Source organism: Rhinopithecus bieti, unplaced genomic scaffold (genome assembly GCF_001698545.2).
Source record: "Rhinopithecus bieti isolate Rb0 unplaced genomic scaffold, ASM169854v2 scaffold_4654, whole genome shotgun sequence".
Lineage (NCBI taxonomy): Eukaryota > Metazoa > Chordata > Mammalia > Primates > Cercopithecidae > Rhinopithecus > Rhinopithecus bieti.
Genome location: NW_016804499.1, coordinates 52352 through 76374, shown reverse-complemented (window position 1 = coordinate 76374; position 24023 = coordinate 52352). Strand labels below are relative to the sequence as shown.

Genomic DNA, 24023 nt, shown 5'->3' with positions numbered 1-24023 from the left:
GCTTTGCAGTCTGTGCTGCCCATCTCAGTTTTGATCTGCTTTGTAGTTCTACATGTCTCATGAGGGAATTCAGGGAGATACAAAATTCTTTTATTTTTTATTTTTTTTTGAGACGGAGTCTCGCTCTGTCGCCCAGGCTGGAGTGCAGTGGCCGGATCTCAGCTCACTGCAAGCTCCACCTCCTGGGTTCACGCCATTCTCCCGCCTCAGCCTCCCAAGTAGCTGGGACTACAGGCGCGACCACCTCGCTCGGCTAGTTTTTTGTATTTTTTAGTAGAGGCGGGGTTTCACCGTGTTAGCCAGGATGGTCTCGATCTCCTGACCTCGTGATTCGCCCGTCTCGGCCTCCCAAAGTGCTGGGATTACAGGCTTGAGCCACCGCGCCCGGCCATGAACCAATCTTAAACCAGAAATCTTGTAGTCAAGGATTATCTTGGAAAATTCATTATTTGATGATGGAGTTCATGATTTAGGATTCATGTTTCATTTGAGAGTAATATGAGAGTAAGTTTTGGAAAGAAACCATGTTGAGGTGTTGCAGCACCCTCCGTGCATCGATGAGAGTGTTGAAGCCTGCGTGTTTGTGAACAGACCTGCCCTAGTCTCTACAAAGAGTGAGTAAGTGTGGCAAGGTCTTTTCAGCCTGACTGGCCAACCCAAAATGAGGGCATAACACGTGTGTTGAGCTCATTCAATACCTTCTTGAGTTGAGATATTTGGATTTTAAAAAATTCCTAAGGGACAAAAAACCTAATGTAATATTTGTTTGCACTTACTGGGACAACAAAAGAAAATTGAAACATTCAAAAGCGAAAATGGTAGAAATTAATAATGATAAACATTCATCAGTTCTATTCCGGGAAGTTAATATAAGAAATTTTGAACCTCAAGGACAAACGTATTAGCTGCAGATATGTCATATTTGGGATTAAAAGATTAAAGACAAACATCTACTAGACAGACAATGGGCACGAAGAGACAATTCACACAACATACACATACAATGTTAAAATTGCTGACAAACCTAAGAAAATTTATTTTATTACTAATTATAAAAATGTGAGTTAAAATAAAATGTTTTGTACAAGATAAAAAAGATTTATAAAAAACTCAATTCAGTGTAAAAAAAAACATTCAATTAAGCACATATATTTGAATAAATTTCAGGGTTAGAATTTTCATAGTGTTAATCAAAATTTTACATATATGTATAATTATACTCCTAGGAATTTGCCCTAAAGGAATAATTGAATGAATGTGAAAAGATGAAGGTAAAGTTGCTCATTACATTGTTATGTATAATAACAAAAATGTAGATATAAATTTACACATTGATCAGAAATTAAATCTTGTTAATTTATGGAACACTATATAAGCAGTAAAGTGATTACATGGCATATTTATAGACACTGAGTTAATTATATATTAATATGTAATTAAAGCAGGATTTAAAATAGACTGGTGGTATTTTATATGTGCTGGTCTTTGTGGGGGTGTTTATGCAAAATAAAAGATATTTTAGTATTTTCCTGTTTTGCAAATCATTATGTTATTTTACAAATAAGGAAAAATACAAAGCTAATTATTTTGTAAAGCACACTATTAAAGATATGTTGATAGTGAGACTGATGAATTCTGACTGTTGTCTTTTATGAAGGGATCACCCACTCATCATATAAGATGATAAAATACTAAGACATTATGAAAACTGACAAAGGATACATGGGATAAAAAGCAAAATATAAACAACAGCAATCGTCATATACTTAAGGTTGTGCCATATAGATATTTATGATCAGATCAGGGGAAAATAGACATTGCAAGAGTATTAGGTAGATGTGAAAATGATATTTTAAAAAATAATATGTTATTAAATATGAAAACTATTAATTAAGGGATGATAAATAAACTTTAGTCTTACTTCTATCTCTACAATTACTTTTAATCTATCAATGATAAATCTCATGTGGGAAATAGGACCTGGAAAATTTTACAGGTCTCACCATTTAACCTAAAAGGCTGAAATTACTCATTTGCTGAGAAAATTGTGTTCCTCTGGTACATATCATCCATTAGAGCAGTCATTTCTGGGGTTAAGCAGATTTCAGCTAAATTTCAACAGAAGAGCATCTTAATACTGGTAAGTAAAATGTCACTAATGGTTAATTGAGAAGAAAAATCTATTTTTCTCTTAGAATTTCACATTATGTTCAATGTTCAATGCATGGCAGAAAACTCTTGGCTCCTTTGATTAGGTATGAAAATCTTTTCCTCTTAAGAGTTAAAAGTAATGTAAATGAAGCTTCTGGCAGAAAAGTTATGAGTGGTACAATTTCCTGGTATTTTAGTTTCATCACCAATTTCCGTGCCAGGCCACATGTTCAGCTGCCTGGCAGCCCCTACAGTATGTGAAAATATTTCCCTTTTTATAGGAATATGCTGGCAAAAAACCACCACTTCCATGAATTATTAATCCTTTTCTGCTGATTATTTTGAAAGAGCAGAGGGGCAGGTCCACGTTCAGGTGGCTCTCAGTGGCTCAGGCATGCTTCATGAAAAACTGTTGAGTTGGATGAAAACTGTGCCTCCTTTGACCACCAGTTTTACCACCACATTGGGTAACCTAGAGGGAAAATGAAGTTACTTTTTTCTGTAGTAAAAACTGAGCAATGAATCCGTTGAAAGAATGATTGGTAAAAGTAATCAATGAAGAAACATGATGACCAAGTGAATGATGAATTGACAATATGAAGACAGAGATGTCTGCTTTTCCAGTGATGATGTTCATGAAAATATAAAACTGCAAAATGAAAGGAGCCCATTAAAAACCCTTTTGTGTTATGTTAAGGGAAGAGAAAGACCAAACAGTAACTTGTCTAAGGAAATAAAGATGACCAAAGGCAGAGCTGTTATTAGAATTCAGATGTCTGATTGCAAGTAACGAGCAAAGCCCTCTGGTTTTAAACCACTATTACAGAAAAATTAGAGGAAATAAAAAATAATTGCCCTTGTTCCATCAGCTGTGGAGAGTGTATTGGTGAATGACCTTTTGTCTGTGTATTTGTACAGAATGAACTCTCCCTGTGCTTGCGGAGTGTTAAGCAGAATTAACACAGGAGAATTCTCAGGGCCTGGATGGAAGGTCGTGTGCAAGGAGGTTTGATGACAGAGAACTTCTTTTTCTTTTTTTTTTTTTTTTTAAGACCGTGTCTCACTCTGTCTCCCAGGCTGGAGTGCAGTGGCCGGATCTCAGCTCACTGCAAGCTCCGCCTCCCGGGTTTAGGCCATTCTCCTGCCTCAGCCTCCCGAGTAGCTGGGACTACAGGCGCCGCCACCTTACCCGGCTAGTTTTTTGTATTTTTTATTTGTTTTTTGTATTTTTAGTAGAGACGGGGTTTCACCGTGTTAGCCAGGATGGTCTCGATCTCCTGACCTCGTGATCCGCCCCTCTCGGCCTCCCAAAGTGCTGGGATTACAGGCTTGAGCCACCGCGCCCGGCCAGATGACAGAGAACTTCTATAGACATTCACAGGCTTCCAGAATTCATCATCAGACACTAAAGCTTTGTGGAATAAAAAAGGTGTTTTTTAAATTATTATTATTATAACCAGATGGCAGGAGGCAGGAGACACCTGATAGGGAGGAGAATAAAAACAGGAATATGGAGAAGGAAGGGAAGACTAGGACACAGTCCCCAAGACAATCCAATCCAATGAGTAAATAAGAACATTGGCCCTGGGGTTCCTAATCTCTAACCCTTGGTTTCCTCACCTGAAAAGGGGATGTAATAATAGTACTAATTTCACAGAGTATTTGAGAAACTTAAGTTAGCTAGTATATAGGAAGTTAGCACCTACTTGGTAAGGGATTAATAAGTGTAAACTGTTTATTGCTGTGTTAATTTGGGGGAAATGCCACTCTTGATTTAAAATAGGACTAAAGATGGCTGGAAATTGTTAAACATGCTTTCCTTACCACCTAAAATTTGGGTGCTCAAGGAACTGTTCTTATTTTCATTGTTTATATTAAGTGCTCTTTGAGATACAGGTATCAGAGCCCCGACTTAAAATGAGAATAGGTGACACGGGTTATGTTTTCTTGCCTGTAACTGAGAAGTGAGGGAGGGCGAGGGCGTCCTGCTGGAGGGCGCGGAGGCAGATGGGGACGCCATGAGGAGTCACCCTCCTCTCTCCATCCCTGCTCCCCTCTGCACACGTGACCCATTCTTCCCTCTTACACACAGGCTGTTGCATGGGGCAGCAAACTTGGTCATGAGTGCGCCTGGCTTTCTGGCAGCTGAGGAGAGAAGCTTCCTACCAGATAGGTGGAGAAACTGGCAGAGGTTCGATCTTGATGCTAATGGTGGTGCAGCAACGTTGTCGGAGAGGAGGGAAGATGGAAGCCACAGAGGTTGATAGATAGGGTGGAAGAGGGAGGGCGAGAGGAGAATGGACAGGCAGAGCTGGGTTCATTTATGAAGGAGCAATGGCTGCTTTACTTATTGAGGAGGAAACATGCTATCTGGAAGGCGCTTAAAGGCTGGTTTGTCACCCTGGACACACGTGGTAGACACTGGGACTTGTTCTGCGGCTAAATGCCATTTAGTCCAAGATTTGTTTACTGTCTCTGGACTCTGCCTTCCTCCACTCTGCATTTCAATTCTGTTGACTGGACACTGGATCTACAAAGGACAGTTTTTGAAAGTGAAGAATCACAATTCATTATTTCTAACGACTTCATCTAAGATTTGAAAGGAAAAAGTCCCTTCCAGGTATTTCAGTTGGCCGTCCGTATCTATGAGTTCTGCACCTACAAATTCAACTGACCTCTGATCAAAATTATTTGAAAAAGCATATTTGAAAAAATGCAACAATAAAAACAAGACAAATGTAAAAACAGTACAATATAACAACTATTTACATAGCATATATATTACTAGGTATAATTAATCTACAGATGATTTGAAGTATGAAGTGATGCAAAGTTATATGCAAATTCTACACTGTTTTATATCAGGGATGTGAACACTTGCAGATTTTGGGGTCCACAGGGGTCCTGGAATTAATTCCCTGTAATACTGAGAGATGACTGGGCATCCATTCTCCATGCTATATATTTTCCTTTTAATTATTGTTGCTGTTTCGGTTTTCCTGAAAAAATATAACATGTTTTCAGCTTCTCTATATTATAAATCTCATTTAAAAAGTGTTGAATCCAGGAAGTCTGCCAGCTACTTTTGTTTTCTCTACTTCTTTCCCCGTGTTGGACTGCTTTGGCGAAAGTGAATAATATTACCTTACCATGTGAAGTATGGTTAATGGCTTTAAAAGAATTCCCCAGCAACTGAATAATGGGCTGCCAGAAATATTCTTGGTGCCAAAGGATCTGGACATGTCTGTTCCATTTATTGTGTGTTTCTTGTTTCATGACTAAGTGTTCACAAAAGACATAAAAATCCAAACCTCTAGGGTATGTGGAGTTTGAGGGCAGAAACCATATTTTAATATATCTAATCTCATATAATATGCTCATAATATATCTTAATCTAGCATATTAAGATGGTTAGGAAAATATCAATAGCAAAAAAATGATGAGCTTGTGGTGTGTCAGATACTAAAATTATTAATTAGGTTGATGTCTGGTGAATAGAAAGAAAGCATTCTGCCACTGCTGTTGTGCCTGGTTGGGTGGCCTAATGTTTATTCTCAGGAGTACAGTGGCTTGCACCGAAACCTTTTGACTTGTCCTGCCTGTTTGAATATGGTTACATTTCTCAGAAATAGGAAGGTGGGGCTTATTTTTAAATTAAAACTCCCTGTTAAAAAAGCCTGACAATGTGGTATAGCAAAATCATTTAAATTAAATTTACCTAGGCTGGGCGCGGTGGCTCAAGCCTGTAATCCCAGCACTTTGCGAGGCCGAGACAGGCGGGTCACGAGGTCACAAGATCAAGACCCTCCTGGCTAACATGGTGAAACCCCGTCTCTACTAAAAAATACAAAAAACTAGCCGGGCGAGGTGGCGGGCGCCTGTAGTCCCAGCTACCCAGGAGGCTGAGGCAGGAGAATGGCGGGAACCCGGGAGGCGGAGATTGCAGTGAGCTGAGATCCGGCCACTGCACTGCAGCCTGGGCGACAGAGCGAGACTCCGTCTCAAAAAAAAAAAAAAAAAAAAAAAAAAAAAATTACATTTACCTGAATAATAAATTGAACCTATTAAGAAAAAATTGAACCTACTAAAAATAAAAAATAGGAATAATACTGAAAATGTCTGAGAAAACAATGGAAATGCAGAAAAATGTAAAAGGTGCTTTGTTTCTTCCATGAAGCAAGAGAAGTCAAGACGAGCAGCCTCTCAACCTCCTCACCGTCCAATCCTTCCCTCGCTCCGGGGACCCTCCACACTTGGCCTTCACTTGGCCATCTGGTTCTCACTTTGGTAGGAGACTCATCTCTCCCACCTCGTAGTCCAGGCAGGCAGTTGCCGTTGGCCTTGAACACACTGTGGCTTCCACAGGTTATGTATTCTCTGCCAGTCTCTTAACTGCTAGGATTTCAGGGGCAGAATAATTGTCTGAGAATTACACATCGTACACATGTATCAAAATATCACACTGTTCCCATAAATATGTGCAATTATTATGTGTCAATTAAAAAAAAATATTTTTTAAAAGAATTCCTGAGAAAGGGATTCTTAATTGTTTTGCATGTGACTCACAGGACCGAAGACATTCACGTGGGACCCGCTCCCCTGGGCCCGGGACCAGGAGAAATTCCTGGACTGGTTATAGCTGAAAGTCTGTGTTGTTTTTTTTCACTCCTACTCAGCAAAACATATTGGAAGTCAGCCGGAGAAGAGTGACTTCATCTAAGACTATAAGCCTGAATCTGCTTTAAATTGTGTGTGCGTATCTAATCCACATCTGAAATTTAGTCCTTTATTATTTATGAAAATTATTTAAAACACTCCATCATGACCAACTAGTATGAACCCAGGTCCTCTGGCCAAAGCCCATGATCATGATCTCCTGGGACTAGTTCAGTCCTTAGAGAAGGCCAGAGAATTGGCCCTGGGGCCTCCTACTCCTCTTGAGGAAGCCTAATGTCTAGGAGACACTGAGTGGCCCTCCGAAGATGAAGGCTTTGAGGCAGAGTTCTCAAGCTCCGTACGAGTTTATTTTGACTTTAGGAAAAGAAGCCAGGTAGCTTTTCAGCTGCCTTTTAGCTGGGAACTCACTGCTGAACCCACCATTTCCTGTTTACAGAAGTAACTCTAACAGAAAGGCAGAAATTATCAATAACTATCTGCTGTGATTATCAAGCAGCTAGGGCACAACACAATTTATGAATTTAGGGCTCAGTGGGTATTTACCTGCAATAGTTACTGAAGTCAAAATATGTTTATTATTGACTAAGCATCAGGAAAATGTAAAAAAATGCCACGGGTTAGCACAAATCCTTAATTTTGGTAAATGTAGAATTTTTATTAAAACAGTTTTCCTAAAATGAGCACTTTTCCTTATATCATGTACTCAGAAAATTATTATATGCTTGTGACGTAGGGAAGAATTATTACATAGAAAAATTGTATAATATCTTTTTTATACCCAGCTGTCCTTCTCTTATGGATTTGGATATACTGTTTTTTATTTGTAGCAGTTGAAATAGCTTTTTTGTGTTCTTCTGATTTAACATGTTTAGCTTACAAATAGAAAAAGAAAATGTGAATTCTGTGCTTCAACACTGGTGAGATAAAGGCATGGTGGGTGATGTTTTAGAACTTCAGAGTGTCACCTGGCTTTCCAGATTGCTCCACACAATTACAAGTTGAATTTTAGAATGTACAGCTGCGTAATTATGTTTAACAGAAGAGTTCCACCATATTTTTCTGAGCAGGACACGCTTAGATTTTTAGAGAATTGTTGGAGTGGCCTAATGCTTTACCAGAGGGGTTGGCATAGAGAGTTCTGTCACATGCAGATTTTGTTGTTTAGTTTTTTCAAGATGGAGTTTTGCTCTTGTCACCCAGGCTGGAGTGTAATGGCACGATCTTGATTCACTGCAAACTCTGCCTCCAGGTTCAAGCGATTCTCCTGCCTCAGTCTCCCGAGTAGCTGGGATTACAGGCGCCCACCACCATGCCCATGTATTTTTAGTTGAGACAGGGTTTTGCCATGTTGGCCAGGCGGGTCTCGAACTCCTGACCTCAGGTGATCTGCCTGTGTCGGCCTCCCAGAGTGCTGGGGTTACAGACGTTAGCCATTGCGGCCGGCCACATTGCAGGTTATATGCACTTAAATCCCTATGTGGACTCAACTTCTGTAAATGCAAACTTTTTATTAAATTTTCTGTACTCTACAAAGGCCATCTGGGACTGGAGGTGGGGAGTAATGCATTTGAAGAAAAACCAGTCATCCTACCTAAACATAAAACCAAATATCTAGCATGTGTGGAAAAGCCAGACAAAACTATCTGAGTCCTTGATGTGCACTGATTATCTTTCTCCCTTCCATTACAGGCTCAACATGGGAAAAGACATTTCGGCAGATCGGCTTTGAAAGGTGAGCGAGGGCTAGCATGTCTCCATTGAAAGGTGAGCGAGGGCTAGCATGTCTCCATTGAAAGGTGAGCGAGGGCTAGCATGTCTCCATTGTAGTTCCTCTTGTCCCAATTTCTTCTAAGGAATTTACTGATTATAAGTCAACAGTCCTGTCACCACCCTTTTGGTAACTGTATGACATTGATCAAGTCATCATTTTGCCCCTCCGAGCCTCAGTGTCTTTGTAGAGCATTGCTTTATAAAGCCTTGCCTGCACACAGAGTGGAAATAAAGATGGAATGGCGCAATGGATGGGAAAGCGCCTCTTGAACTGTGAAACAGTACACAAGGTAAGTTATGGAATTAGAGAATCCCAGGAAATGGTTGACTCTCCCCTAGCTTCATCACCTCATATGTCATAATCAATCCTACAGTTTTAGAACAGAAAAGTTTATATTTGTGTTGATGTCCTCCCAATTATTAAAATTGTTAGATCTTTTTAGCCTTACGTGAAAATCTAAGATGATGTTTTTCTTAGCTAAAAGTATCTCTACACCAGCATCTCCCCAAAAGAAATGAAAATAGACTCATTATCACATCAGTCAGTGCAGTTTCTTTTCTTTTCTTTTTCTTTCTTTTAAATTTTTTTGAGACAGGATCTTTCTCTGTCGCCAGGTTGGAGTGCACTGGCATGATCTCAGCTCACTGCAACCTCTGCCTCCCGAGTTCAAGTGATTCTCTTGCCTCAGCCTCCCAAGTAGCTGGGATCTTAGGCGCCCACCACCATATCTGGCTAATTTTTGTATTTTTAGTAGAGACGGGGTTTTACTATGTTGGCCAGGCTGGTCTTGCACTCCTGACCTCAGGTGATCCTTCCACCTTGGCCTCCCAAAGTGCTGGGATTATAGGCGTCAGCCACTGTGCCTGGCTGGTCAATGCAATTTCTAAACCACCTGCCTTGGAATGAATGGCAGCATTTTGCCCAGCTTTCTACCAGTGGCATTTAGCATCTTATCTCAAACTTTCAATGGAAATATAGCTATTAAAAGAAAAAAGTCCTTTTAATTTTATTTTATTCTCACAGTAGGTTTTGACTAGTTCTTTTTATGATAGTGAAAATGTGTTTTTCTCTGTATTGATCAAGCTGACAGAGCACTTAAAGCATATAAAGGAAATAATAAAATACTCGAAAATGCATTATTTATCCTGTACCAATCGAGAATAGCACATCACCAGACCCACTGTGGTAGCACTTTCTTTGCCATTTGTTACTTGATTCAAGGATGATTTATTTCTCTACCTACACTTCCAGTCACATCAGCACCATCGCTGTTTACTATCTCAGTAAGTGCTCATAATTCTTAAGGTATTGGGGGAAGTTGATTCGGGATGATCAGATCCCACAGGCCAATTTAAAGAATGGAAAGTCATGCACAGCTTCAGTTCCACGTGAAATCTTTTTCCAAAGCATCTTTCCCTTGATCCTTCTTTCATATTATGAAACATCTCAAACATACACAAAAATAGAGATAATAGCATAAAAAGGTCACCTATGCACTCCCCAGCTCCAATAAGTCTTTGCCATGCTTACGTTATTTATTTTGGCAGAAGCATTTTAAAGAAGATATCAGATACCACGTCATTTCATCCCTGCATAGGTCAGCATGCATCTCTGAAACAAATGGGCCGTTTCTTCCAGAATCCTAGTGCCATCATCATACCTAATACAAATAAGTCGTTAGCATTATTTAATACCTAGTCAATATCTACATTTCCTGATCATCTCAAAAATGTCATTTGTATTGGTGGCACCAGCGTGCCATGGAAGCCCAGACATTCCATCTCATTATCACATCTCTTAAGCTCTTAAGCTCCTTTGTTTAGATCAGTGCCCCCCAAGCCCCTCCAGCGTCCTTTCATTTTTCTTCACATCATTGACTTCTGAAGAAACCAGATCAGTTGTCTTACAGAATATTACTTTCTGGATTTGTCTGTTTGCAGTGTTGTTTGTTATTCTAATCCCCTATTTCATGTAAATTCAAATTGTTTCACCTTCAGCCTTTGGGAACATACATATGTTGACTTCTCGTGCTTTTGACACAGACCCATCACGCTACAGTTTTCGTGTTTCCTGCACAGTTAGATGGGCCAAGCTCATCCCCTGTTTCTCAACCTTTCCTCCCAGCAGCCACAGACAGTGGGTATAGCAGTATTTCACTAAAATTTTATTTACAACAACAGGCAGCAGGCAGGATTTGGCTGCTGTCATTTGTTGACCTCCACTGTAGACTTTGGTCATCGCCTGGCGGGTAAAAACTCCTGAAGAAATTACATAGGCTATCCGTACGGTCAGCCACGCAGCCACCCGCATAGTTCCAGGTTTGCCTGGTTCCAAAGACTGAGCTTTTATCACCATAGCACATGGCATTCTTGCATATGTTTATTTTTGAGCCTATAGTTTCAGGCATTACTTTTCAGTACTTACAGTATGGGTGCATTGAGGGTCTTTGGTGATCACTCTGGTTTTTAGATGTCTTAGCTTGTCATCCTGTGTTTTCCCGTGTCGTCTCGTGTTTTCTCATTTAAGGGCTGACAGTATCCTGTGCATTGGAACAAGCACCTTAAAATATATAGGACAGATAGTGATCTTTGAAGTTCTTGTATATTTACAGTTGTGAAGACTAAGTGTCAGCAGTGCTGTTATTTTATCACTTGTCTTTTTTCTTCTCAAGTTTAACCTGTTCTTTCTCTTAACGGGAAATTCCAATTATATCTTAAATACAGCTATCTGGTTCTTTAGAGCAATCGTAAAAGCTATTGATCCTTTCATCACTAAGTCCTTCTTTGAAGTTCATCCATCAACCTGGTTGCCAGCAGTTTATTTTAAAGGGATCACATCTAAAGGAAAAGAAGTAACTGAGTCAGCTAAAGCTGCAAAGCTTTTTCTCCAAGAATAAAAAAAGCAAAGACGCTTTCTGTTGTACATTATGTAACTGAAGGGAAGACCTAGAGGACCTGCCCTGCCTACCCTCCTTGCAGTAACACTAGATGGGATAGTGGTGGACCTCCCCTGAGATGTTGTTCAGTCATCTCTCTGGAAGCTATGTGATTATATGCATTGTCTCATAATAAATACACATTGTCACAGTTTCTGTGGCTGTACTCATGATAATATGTCATTTTCACCTTGCAAACAATCACATTTTCCCTCTGTGGGGCTCTTAGTTTATTGTAGGACTTCATTACAGAAGTGTGTGGTAATAGAGAAAAATGTTGTAATGTAGGTTGGTGTATATTCTCAGTCACCTCCCGCTCCTAGTGCTACATTATTGATATCTACATGACAAAAGCAGACTAAAAATTTTTTTATTATAGAAAAAAAGAATCTGTGCCTAACATATTTTGATTTCGATCAGCTCACCTTTCTGTGCAGATTTTCTAAGCTTATGATACAAGTATTTCCAAATCACAGTCATTTATTACTCTAAGATAGGGTGATGCCAGGGGTCCTGGCTTTGTAAATTCATGGACACCCTGCCTGTGCTAATCATGTGTAATCAGCGAGGATGGCTTTGAAACTAACAAGCTGTGGAGCTAAAATGGCCCAAATTCTTGGTGGCTTAATACAACAAGTGTTTCTTTCTCACTCCTGCAAAATCTGATGAGAACAGACGACTCTGTGGGGCAGCTCACCTCCATGGGGTGTGTCATTGGTAGGCTGCAGTCTCATGGTGCTTTCATCTCAACATGATGCTTGAGACAAATACATCTTCTTCTTCTTCTTCTTTTTTTTTTTTTTTTTTTGGAGACAGAGTCTCCATCTTGTTGCCCAGACTGGAGTGCGGTGGCGTGATCTCAGCTCTCTGCAACCTCTGCTTCCCAGGTTCAAGCAATTCTCCTGCCTCAGTCTCTCAAGTAGCTGGGATTACATGCACCCGCCACCACGCCCAGCTAATTTTTGTATTTTTAGTAGAAACGGGGTTTCACCATGTTGGCCAGGCTAGTGTTGAACTCCTGACCTCAGGTGATCCACCTACCTCAGTCTCCCAAATTGCAGGGATTACAGGCTGGAACCACCATGCTCGGACCATCTTTCTTTTCTTTTTTTTTTTTTTTTTTTGAGACGGAGTCTTGCTCTGTCACCCAGGCTGGAGTGCAGTGGCCGGATCTCAGCTCACTGCAAGCTCCGCCTCCCGGGTTTACGCCATTCTCCTGCCTCAGCCTCCCGAGTAGCTGGGACTACAGGCGCCCGCCACCTCGCCCGGCTAGTTTTTTGTATTTTTTAGTAGAGACAGGGTTTCACCGTGTTAGCCAGGATGGTCTCGATCTCCTGATCTCGTGATCCGCCCGTCTCGGCCTCCCAAAGTGCTGGGATTACAGGCTTGAGCCACCGCGCCCGGCCCCATCTTTCTTAATTCAGTGATTAACCCTTTTCTGATGGTGGCTTTCTGAAATATGGGCTTCTAAATTCTTTCATTCTTTCAGATAATACACAAATATTTCCGGGAAGTGTAGCAGCCTATTCTGAAATTATAAAATTTCATAGTTTACGTAGGCATTGAAAGAGGGCTTGGACAATTTCAGACTGGATTTTAAATGTTCCTTCTGGGAGTGCCATTTGCCGCTACATCTCACGGTACTCAGGCACCACACTGCCACGGACTCAGGAAGGCAACAAAAGATGGGATATACGAAAGTTCTTGGGCATGGTGGCTCACGCCTGTAATCCCGGCACTTTGCAAGGCCTAGGCGGGAGGATTGCCCGAGCTCAGGAGTTGGAGAGCAGCCTGGGCAACATGGTGAATCCTCGTGTCTACTAAAATACTAAAACTTAGCTGGGCTTGACAGTGTGGGCCTGTAGTCCCAACTACTCAGGAGGCTGAGGCAGGAGAATTGTTTGAACCCAGGAGGCGGAGGTTGCAGTGAGCCCAGATCACACCACTGCACTCCAGCCTGGGTGACAGAGCAAGACTCTGTCTCAAAAAAAAAAAAAGAAAGAAAAGAAAAGGAAGTTCTTATAATGCCTATCATAGTGATCTCTGAGTGAGTTCTGAACACAGTTTTCTCTATCCAAGGCTGTGCTTTTTGTCTGGAAAAAAATATGTCAGCAAGTAAATAGGCTTGAGTATATTAACTTGCCAGCAGAAATAAAAGTTTTTGCTTGCTGGGAGATCAAATTGCTGTCTATTTAAAAATAACGATATTTTACTGATCTCTTGCCCGTTTTTAATTAAAAAGCAAAGAAGATATTCCCAATCTGTGTAATCAGAACATTACTCCAGATTACCTTATGATTAACATGATTGTATGTTATTTTACTTGATGCTCTACTTGGATAATGGAACGAAATATCTTGCTCCTTCAAAGAACATTTTAAAATAGAAATCACCCTGAAAATAGCCTTCTGCAATGAGACAACAAATATTCCTAGTTTTTTTTTCCTTCATTGTAGACACAATTCAAAAGATCTTAGCTCTGTCTTTTGGGGTGACCACAGCCCTCCATAGCTCTGCCTGTCAGCAAGCCCCTTCCCCAGCATCTATGTCATAAAGAAATTTCCAGCCACCTCCCAAGTTTTAGATATTATTGCTCAGTAAAACCTGTCCTGATGGCTCACTCCCAAGAGCACGACCTCTTCTCATAATTCTTTTCACATTCTTGAGCATGTGAGGAGGAGACTGTCTTAATACCCTGGTGTCGTGGGCACTGCCTGATATATACTAGCTAATCTGATGTTTGTGGGATAAATTAATGACTTCTTAATAGGGAAATTGGAGAGTGCTTATAAAAAAGTGGGCTTAGGAAAAAGCCAAGAGAGAAAGGACCCACTGTCTTTTTGTCATTATGTTGCAGGAGCTTCTGAAAGTGCCATTTGTTGCTACATCTTACGGTACTCAGGCACCCCACTGCCATGGGCTCAGGAGGCAGCTCACTCCTGAGAGTAGAGGGAAGAGAAATGTGGTCCACCTTGTAAGGTTTTTTTTTGTTTTGTTTTTTTTTTTTTTTTTTTTTTTGAGACAGAATTTCGCTCTTCTTGCCCAGGATGGAGTGCAATGGCACGATCTCAGCTCACTGCAACCTCTGCTTCCTGGGTTCAAGCGATTCTCCTGCCTCAGCCTCCTGAGTAGCTGGGATTACAGGCATGCGCCACCACGCCTGGCTAATTTTGTATTTTTAGTAGAGACAGGGTTTCTCCATGTTGGTCAGGCTGGTCTCGAACTCCCAACCTCAGGTGATCCGCCTACCTCGGCCTCCCAGAGTGCTAGGATTATAGGCATGAGCCTCCATGCCCTGCCAAGTTTGTAAGTTTATAAGCCTGCAGAACCTTGCATGGAGAGGTACACAGTACCTTTGTCTTAATTCAATGATTAACCCTGTTCTGATGTTAGACTTCTGAAAGAGGGGCTTCGAAATTCTTTAATCCTTTCAGACTGTATGTGCACAAATATTCCTGAAAAGTTTAGCAACCTATTTTGAAATTACAGTGTAAAATTTTGTCAAAGTAGTTTACAATCAGGGAAATGACTGGGAAAAATGATAATTTTTTTTTTTTTTTTCTGAGACGGAGTCTCGCTCTGTCGCCCAGGCTGGAATATCGTGGCTCGATCTCAGCTCACTGTAAGCTCTGCCTCCCGGGTTCACGCCATTCTCCTGCCTCAGCCTCACGAGTAGCTGGGACTACAGGCGCCCGCCACCACGCCCGGCTAGTTTTTTTGTATTTTTAGTAGAAACGGGGTTTCACCATGTTAGCCAGGATGGTCTCGATATCCTGACCTCGTGATCTGCCCGCCTCGGCCTCCCAAAGTGCAAGGATTATAGACGTGAGCCACCGCGCCTGGCTGATGTTTTTTTTGTTTGTTTTTTAAGTTGTTATTTAAGATTAAGACCAAAATATTAATTTACTGTCTTATTTGAACATTTTTAAGCCTATGCTTCCTGCCCACCCCTAGGCTATATTTGGAGTTTTCAAGGAAACATCTCAGGAATGGAACTGTGATTAATCAAATACTTACACTATGCTGGCCTCTGTGTTCGCACTTTGCTTTGGGACTTATTGAATTCCCACAACTTCCAGAGTCCGATTCTACTGAGTTATGCTGGGCGAACAACCGCATGTCTCAGTGACTTACAAGACCGGAGGGTGATTTCTTGCTCATATTAAATGTCAGCTGCAGAGGCTGTGGATGGACTGTGGCTCTTCCCCAGTGCCTGCTCCATCCTGGGATCCAGGCTAAAACAGAGCCCTCATTTGGTACATGGCTTTCTTGTGGCTGGAGAAGAAATGCCTTGGCCATGCCAGACAGTGGCTCTTGAAGCATTTGCTTGATGTGAAGTATGCCACCTCTGCCTACTTCCAAGTGCTAAGCCCAAGGCCTATGGGCACGGAAGCACACTCCTCTCACAGGGTTCCACTCTAAGCCACACATCACACATAGGGATATAGAACATCCTAAGAAAGGAGAGTGACTGGGGGAAGTACTACACGATCCACACAGTAGACCTTTCCCGTCTTACAAATGAGCAAAGTAAAATCATAGAAGTTAAGTATTTTACCAAGATCGCACAGCTAGTTGTGGCAAAAGCAAGAGGTAACTCAGTTTTATGGACTCTACCTTCCATTCATTCATAATCTACCATGCTGGCTTTAATACTACGTGTCCGTAAGGGTTTGTTGAGCACACATTATGACAACAGTGCTGGGTGCTAGGGATGATGGGAAGAAATGGTCCTGGTCCTAGAGTTGATACCATTTATATTTTATGTTTATACGTATCTCCTCTATATGCAAACATAACGTACATAACTAAATGGTATCATGTAACTCACTTTATTATATTTTGTTTACACATATCTCCTATATTTTGTATTTTGTGAGTTACATGCTACCATTTAGTTCAATCACTTGAAAATGTTTTTGGAGCAGCTGCTATGTACCAGGTGCTATTCTAATGATATCTATATTACAGAAGTGGAAGGAGGGGTAGGTCAATGTGTGGGGTTGAGGCGAGGCCTGGCTGCATAGTTGGGGGACAGGGATGGGGATTATATGTGAAAGCTTAACTTCAGGGGACACCTGGGCAGAATTTTGAAGAATGACTTCATTGGCGCTCATCCATCTGAACTGTCAGGGATGAAGTGCAAAGCTACACATGATGAGACATGAAATCTGGGTATGGAGTGGAAATATGTCAGAAGTGCCTTATAGGCAAATGCCAAGAAGTTTGAATCTTTTTTTTTTTTTTTTTTTTTTTTTTGAGACGGAGTCTCACTCTGTCACCCAGGCTGGAGTGCAGTGGCGCAATCTTGGCTCACTGCAAGCTCCGCCTCCTTCCAGGTTCAGGCCATTCTCCTGTCTCAGCCTCCCGGGTAGCTGGAACTACAGGCACGCTCCACTACGCCCAGCTAATTTTTGTATTTTTAGTAGAGACAGGGTTTCCCCGTGTTGGCCAGGATGGTCTCGATCTCTTGACCTCATGATCCGCACATCTTGGCTTCCCAAAGTGCTGCGATTACAGGCATGAGCCACTGCGCCTGGCCTTGAATCTTATTCAGTGGTATTGGGGAGCCATTGAAGGGTGTAAACCCCAGAGAAGGTAAGCTTAGATGTGCTTCTAGAAATGTCACTCAAGCAGCAATATAGACAAGATGAGCCAGGAGTTCAGCTAAGAACCTGCTGCAGTAGTTCAGGAGAGTGGTTATGTCTCAACCAAGACAGGGACAGTGTGAATGTGACATGCAGATGTATGCCAAACGTATTTTAGGTAAGTAGAATTCGAAGTTACAACTTGGTGAATGATTGGCTGTCAGTGTATGGGAGAGGAAGGATTCTGGAATGAGCACAGCCCATAGATTGGTGCCACCGTATAGCTGCTGCCTCCCCACCTCGTGCCTGCAGGTCCCTCTTCTCTGTCTGAGGGTTTTCTCCAGCCTCTTGGAAGCTTGCTGTTTCCACACGTGGGGCAGCCTGGAAGGGCTGGGGATAAAAGCCCTGTTGCCCATCAGTGAGCAACAGAAGTAGTGGACAGATGCTCTAGCTCCCTGTTCAATTCCTTGGACAATTCAAGGCACATTGCATAGGGTTCTGCAGAAGCTTCCTGGAAACTCTCTATAGCAGACCCACTAGCAATGCATTCTTTCTTGTCTTCTGTCTCTTCTCCATCCCTTCCTTTCGGATTTTCCCGGATGACTTCCCAAATAGACCACCTGCACCCAAGCCCTCCGTTCAGGGTCTGTACTTTGGAAAACGTGAACCATTATTTCAGTGGTAAACTCTTCTTAACTGATACGAAACTAAACAACTGGGATTCGAGTTTTATCTTTGGCTCGGATTTATTCTATTAAGGTACAAAATGACACTAATATTCTTCATACTATTACTTTAATTACCAGTGATACACCTTTAGGTGTGTAAGCCATGTCCATGGCTCATACATTTTGGGAGGAGGGGTATTGTGTCATAGATCCCTAGAGAAGCTGATGAAAACCATGGGCACGTAAACAGAAAATTTTACATTCAGTGTCAGGGAATTCCAAGAAGCTCAGAAACACGCTCTCAGTTTATCTCAGTTGAAAAGCCCTGTTTTGGGTGGCAGTTATCACTGTATTTCTTTCTCAGATGACAAAATCTACACATGTTCCTTCATGCCCTCTATCAGTCCCTCTATCAGTTCCTCTATCAGTTCCTCTGTCAGTTCCTCTATCAGTTCCTCTGTCAGTTCCTCTATCAGTTCCTCGGAAGTGAAGGGGTGGCCTGCCCCTCCGCACCTGTGGGCGTTTCTCGTTAGGTAGAACGAGAGACTTGAGAAAAGAAAGAAGACACAGAGACAAAGTATAGAGAAAGAAAAGCAGGGCCCAGGGGACCGGCGCTCAGCTTACAGAGGACCCACGCCGCCACCGGTCTCTGAGTTCCCTTAGTATTTATTGATAATTATCTTTACCATCTTAAAGAAAAGGAAGTAGCAGGATAATAGGATCATTGTAGGTAGAAAATTAGCAGTAAGACATGGATAAAGATCTCTGTGACATGAATAAGTTCAAAGGAAAATGCTGTGCTCCATAAACCTTTTAGCAGCATTGCTCCAGACTATCACATGGGGAGAAACCTTGGACAATGCCTAGCTTTCCTAGGCAGAGGTCCCTGTGACCTTTGGCCGTGTACGTGTCCCTGGGTAGTTGAGATTAAGAGAATGGTGATGACTTTTAACCAGCAAGCTGCCTTCAGGTACTTGTTTAACAAAGCACACCCTGCACAGCCCAGAATCCTTTAAACCTTAAGTCACCACAGCACATGTCTCTTGCAAGGACAAGGTTGGGGTAGGGTCACAGACTAACAGCATCTCAAATACAGAACAAAATGGAGTCTCTTATGTCTACTTCTTTCTATATAGACACAGTAACAGGCTGATCTTTCTTTCTTTTCCCCACATGGAAGCAGATGGGCAATGAGTTAACCTTCGGTCACAGCATTTCTGCAATTTGAGAGCGTCAGATACCCCAGAGCAGTGGTCCCCAAACTTTGTGGGACCAGGGACTGGTTTTCTGGAAGACAATTTTTCCACGGATGGGGGTAGGGGTAGGGGTAGCGATGGTTTCAGGGAAACTGGTCCACCTCAGATCATCAGGCATTAGCTTCTCATAAGGAGTATGCAACCTAGATCCCTCGCATGTGCAGTTCACAACAGGGTTCTCGCTCTTGTGAGAATCCACTGCTGCTGCTGCTGCTCTGACAGGAGGTGGAGCTTGCCTGCCACTCACCTCTTGCTGTGTGACCCATCTCCTGACAGGCCTTGGACCAGGACCAGTACCAGGACCAGTCCAAGGCCCAGGGATTGGGACCCTACCCTAGAGAGAGCCTCTCTCTCTCCCTCTTTTTTTTTTTTTTTTGCATATGATGACACTGAGACACAGAGAAATTAAGCAAAAGAGCTGGAAATGTGATTTTTATGAAGATAGAGTCAAAATCCAGATCTGACTTTGATAGATTCAATCAGATGGTGTCATATTACTAATGAATTTATTTTGCCCCCATTTGATAAGAATGTTATCAATAATAATAGTAATCATATTCTACTGAGCACCCTAGGGCATATTATGTATTCATCATTTTTATTAAACTCCACAGTGCTCTGAAGTGGCTGGTGGCACTGCACTAGTTTATGGACATAGAAACCAAGGCTCAGAGTACTTCACAGTGTGACCACCTGCCTCAGAAGAAATAAACAGCAGATTTGAACTCTGAACACCACCATCCAACCTGCTTTCTTGCTTTAGATCACAGTGTCCGTTTTCAGAAATAACTCTACTGTCCCTTACTCTTAGTGCCACCTACAATGTGTGTGTGTGTGTGTGTGTGTGTGAATAGAAGTAGGTGATTGACCTTCCCTGCTTCACACCCTGTTACAGCTCATGCACAGGCCAGAATCCTGGTATCAACCATTAGAAAGCCCAGAGAGAAAATCCTGAGGCTCAAAGAAGGGCCCCTCATGGTGGAAGTATTTGCAGCAATTCTATCCTATATTCCTTATACAAAATAAAGTGAACACCTGGAGCCCTTTTGCCTTGAGGCAAAATTGGAAAGCACCAGAGAATCAGACGGGATGGATTCTTCCTCAGCCCACCACCATCCTTCGGCATTTGCTGAGCTTTTATTAAAGTCACAGAATTCAGTTCTTTCAGATATGAGTAGTGTGAACATACTAAAATATTCTCTGGCACTAACAAAATGTGTTTGTTTTAATAAATCTTTTTTCTATTCTTTCATTTGAAAAACATTGTTGCATAAAGAATTGAGCATAGTACTAAATGCTAATGTGGTTTTCTATAATATAATTAGCATGGGTCCAGGGAACTCTGAATCTTTGCTAGTGGCTGACTGGGGCACTGGATTAAAAGGATTTTAGGCAAAAATGAAGACTGTGGTTAGGTAGGAGAGATACTGCGCGTGTGTGCAGGCAGAAATAGGAGCACATCTGTCCCTATTTTCCATTTTGGATGAGAGTTTTCCAGGGTGATTTTCCTGTCCCCAGCCTAGTGTGTGTGTGGTTGATGTTTGGTACCAAAATGCAAACATCAAAGGTTTGCAAGGACATGGTGACTAGTGGTCACAATGGTCACCTTACGCACTGATAGAGAAAACTGGCATGCCGAGACAAAGACAGACTGAAGGGTTAATCTTTCATCTGGGTAAAGTACTGACTGACCGACATACCTCGAACGTAACCAGAATTCTGACTTAGATTTTGTTCAAACCCATTGTCATGAGATAGCTGCATTTCATCATAAGGTAGTAGACAGAGGTCTCTTTCAATCTTGCTATAAACATTTGAGTGCCTGTAACTCCCACACAACGAGAAAAGTTAGCTTCGGAAAGAAGCTTTAACATGTATGTGATGCTATATGATCATCGTAACTAAACTTTCCCTATGCGGTTGATCGATTTCCATATTTGCTCTGATCTGCCAAGGTATTTTGTGTGTACTTGAAACACAGATTAAAAGCCACGAATTAATATATGTACGTGTGAATGTGTGGATTTAGGTGCTTATGTGTAAGTTTGTGTGTGTGTGTGTGTGTGTGTGTGTGTGTGTGTGTAACAAAAGTGATTTATATTTTTAGGCTGTTGAGAGCTTTACCCAGGACTTCCAACATATAAACTAATTAGCTTTACCTTCCTTTATTCAAGCATAATGACATAATCTAATAAGTGTTTGATGAAAATATCTATTTTCTTCTAAAAGTATGCAATCTGTCACAAAAACTTCTTTCTTTCAAAGTAGGGCTGGAAGAAAATATTCTGTGATTTGTAATCTCCATCTTCATAAATTGGATCATTATGAGTAATATAAACAGTCTTCAAGTTAATGAATGACAACAGTGAGATTCTACAGAAAACAGTGCATTCTTGAACTAAAAAACTGAATTCCCAGGTGATTACCTTGGCACCTTGTTCTAGAAAAATTAGAGATGTTAGCATGAACATTGTAGATTTCATGAGGGGCATGAACAGGTGAATTATGTATCACTGAAACATTTCAAGGCTTGCTGTAGACAGTGTGATGAACAATAGAAAGGAAATTCATGCTGTTTGATATGGAGGTAAAACCTGGGTGTCGAGTGTATAAACTGGAATGTTTTGGGGAATATGTGCTAATAGGCAGCTACAAAAGAAAGGTTCATATTTCTTATTTGTTCTGCATCCTCCTTCCAAGTCTGAAATTAGCTCTCTCATATCTCTAACCACCATAACATGCCTTTTCCGTAGGCATTTTATGCTGAGGAAGCTCAGCCAGTGAAGCACCTTACTGGAGACAAAGACATTATTGCTCAGATGAAGTGACAGCTTTTATTAGATGGATTTCATAGGAATTGTTTGAATTTTCCATGCAGATCTTTGGGAATACATGATCCTAGATAAAATGGAAACAGTTTCTTCCTGGTTCTTCATTTTCCTGATCTACCTCTACACACATACACACACACGCACGCACACACACACACACACACACACACACCTTCATAAGTTTATACAGAATATTTGAAGTAGCGAACAACTACAGGATTGTCCCAGGATTGTACGACTTCCATAGCTTAGTAGTTTCATTCCCAGGTCAGTGGAGAGTCCAAGAGGTTGAGTAACTTCTTGACACCTGAATGAAGGCAGTTAGGTCTTTGTGACTCTAGAGCCCATGCTTCCCTTTGCCAGTCTCTGCAGACCTGAGTGGGGTCTTATTATGTGTCAAGTGCAATCCCGTTGCGTGAATGTGAAGCTGCCTAAATATCACGTTGTGTTGTCTGCCTCTCTGCCTTTCTTGGCTTCAGTCGATTGCATCCTTCATTGCTTAGGGACCCAGGGAAACTTTGTTCAGGCAGGACTCCCAGTCTTCATATGTTTGCTTAATCCTTTTCTTTCAACCCCATCTTTGCATTGCTGAGCCCCCACCCCACTCCTTGGCATTGCTCCTGCACCACGCTGATTTGCATCTCTGACAGAAACACCTTCCCGTGGCTGAAAGATTGGTGTTCACTCCTCCTTTCTACAGACTTTTGCTATCTTACTCAGACATAGGCTCACCTTCCCTTCCCTGTGAAGGTAATGGCCCTTCCCCGATCTTGAGCCTCATTCCAATATTTACTTACCTCATTCTTCCTAGATAGGAAAACAAAATTATTTTTACTAAAACACAGCTATAATCCAATTTTTCACCTATTTACTGAATTAATTTTTAGCTCCCCGACTTAATATCCAGGATGTCCCCTCCTCACATTTTCAGCCAAATTATCTCTTACTACTTCCTTCTGCACACGTTTTAACTTTCCTCATGGTTGCAGTCTGACTTCATCCCACACTTTCTTTCTCCTATTTCTATCTGGAATGCACTTTGCTCCATGGCTTATTGTCAGAATCTTGTCATCTTGTAGACATCTTCTTATATCAGCTCACCTCTGAAACCTTTCTGATGTCTTTCTCTCCTGATTTCATCTAAATACAATATTTTACTAAAACTCTCTGTCTAAATATGTACAGAGTTTCTCTTAGGTAAAACTTTTACCTCATAGATCACATCCATGCAAGGGTGGCTGTATTCATGACCTTGTGCTTAGCACAATACCATAATGCAAAGAAGATATAAAATAAACATTTGTTGCACTGAATTTAGTAGACAGTTTGTAAGCCAGGATTTTATGTCAGTATTTTTTGTCTGCATAAGAAGGACTTGAGGAGTTCGCACCAGCCTACCTCAGTATCATTCGGTAGCAGACAAAGTCTTTGAAGACAGAGTATTTTATTAAGATGGAGCAAGCATTTCCTGTAAAAGAGGAAGAGTACTTTAGAAATATTTAAATTATTGTATTACATAAAAGACTTATTGCCCTTAATTCAGCAGGGATATATTAAATAGTTACAATTTGTTAGTTACAGATTAGATTTTCCTTTCACCTTGAGTGTACACTTTTAGAAGTTATATGTGCATTTTAAAATGTTTAAATATATTAGTCTGTTCTCATGCTGCTGATAAAGACATACCTGAGACTGGGTAATTTATAAAGAGAGGGTTAATGGACTCACAGTTCTACGTGGCTGGGGAGGCCCCGCACTCATGGTGGAAGGTGAAAGGCAGGTCTTACATGGCGGCAGGCAAGAGAGAATGAGAGCCAAGTGAAAGGAGAAACCCCTTATCAAACCATCAGGTTTTGGCCAGGTGCGGTGGCTCATGCCTGTAATCCCAGCACTTTGGGAGGCTGAGGCGAGTGGATCACCTGAAGTCAGGAGTTCGAGATCAGCCTGACTATCATGGTGAAATCCCATCTCTACTAAAAATACAAAGAAATTAGCCAGGTGTGGTGTTGGGCACCTGTAATCCCAGCTACTCTGGAGGCTGAGGCAGGAGAATCGCTTGAACCTGGCAGGTGGAGGTTGCTGTGAGCCGAGGTTGTACCACTGCACTCCAGCCTGAGTGACAGAGCGAGGCTCTGTCTCAGAAAAA

General features: G+C 41.5%; 1 protein-coding gene across 1 annotated transcript in view; it reads left to right on the top strand.

The window, feature by feature from the left end:
- PIEZO2 (piezo type mechanosensitive ion channel component 2) overlaps positions 1–24023 on the top strand; it is a 299082-nt gene that overhangs the window by 236072 nt on the left and 38987 nt on the right. Inside the window, exon 4 of the mRNA XM_017868803.1 lies at positions 8518–8560. Coding sequence (XP_017724292.1) covers positions 8518–8560 — 43 coding nt within the window. The remainder of the gene's footprint in view (positions 1–8517; positions 8561–24023) is intronic.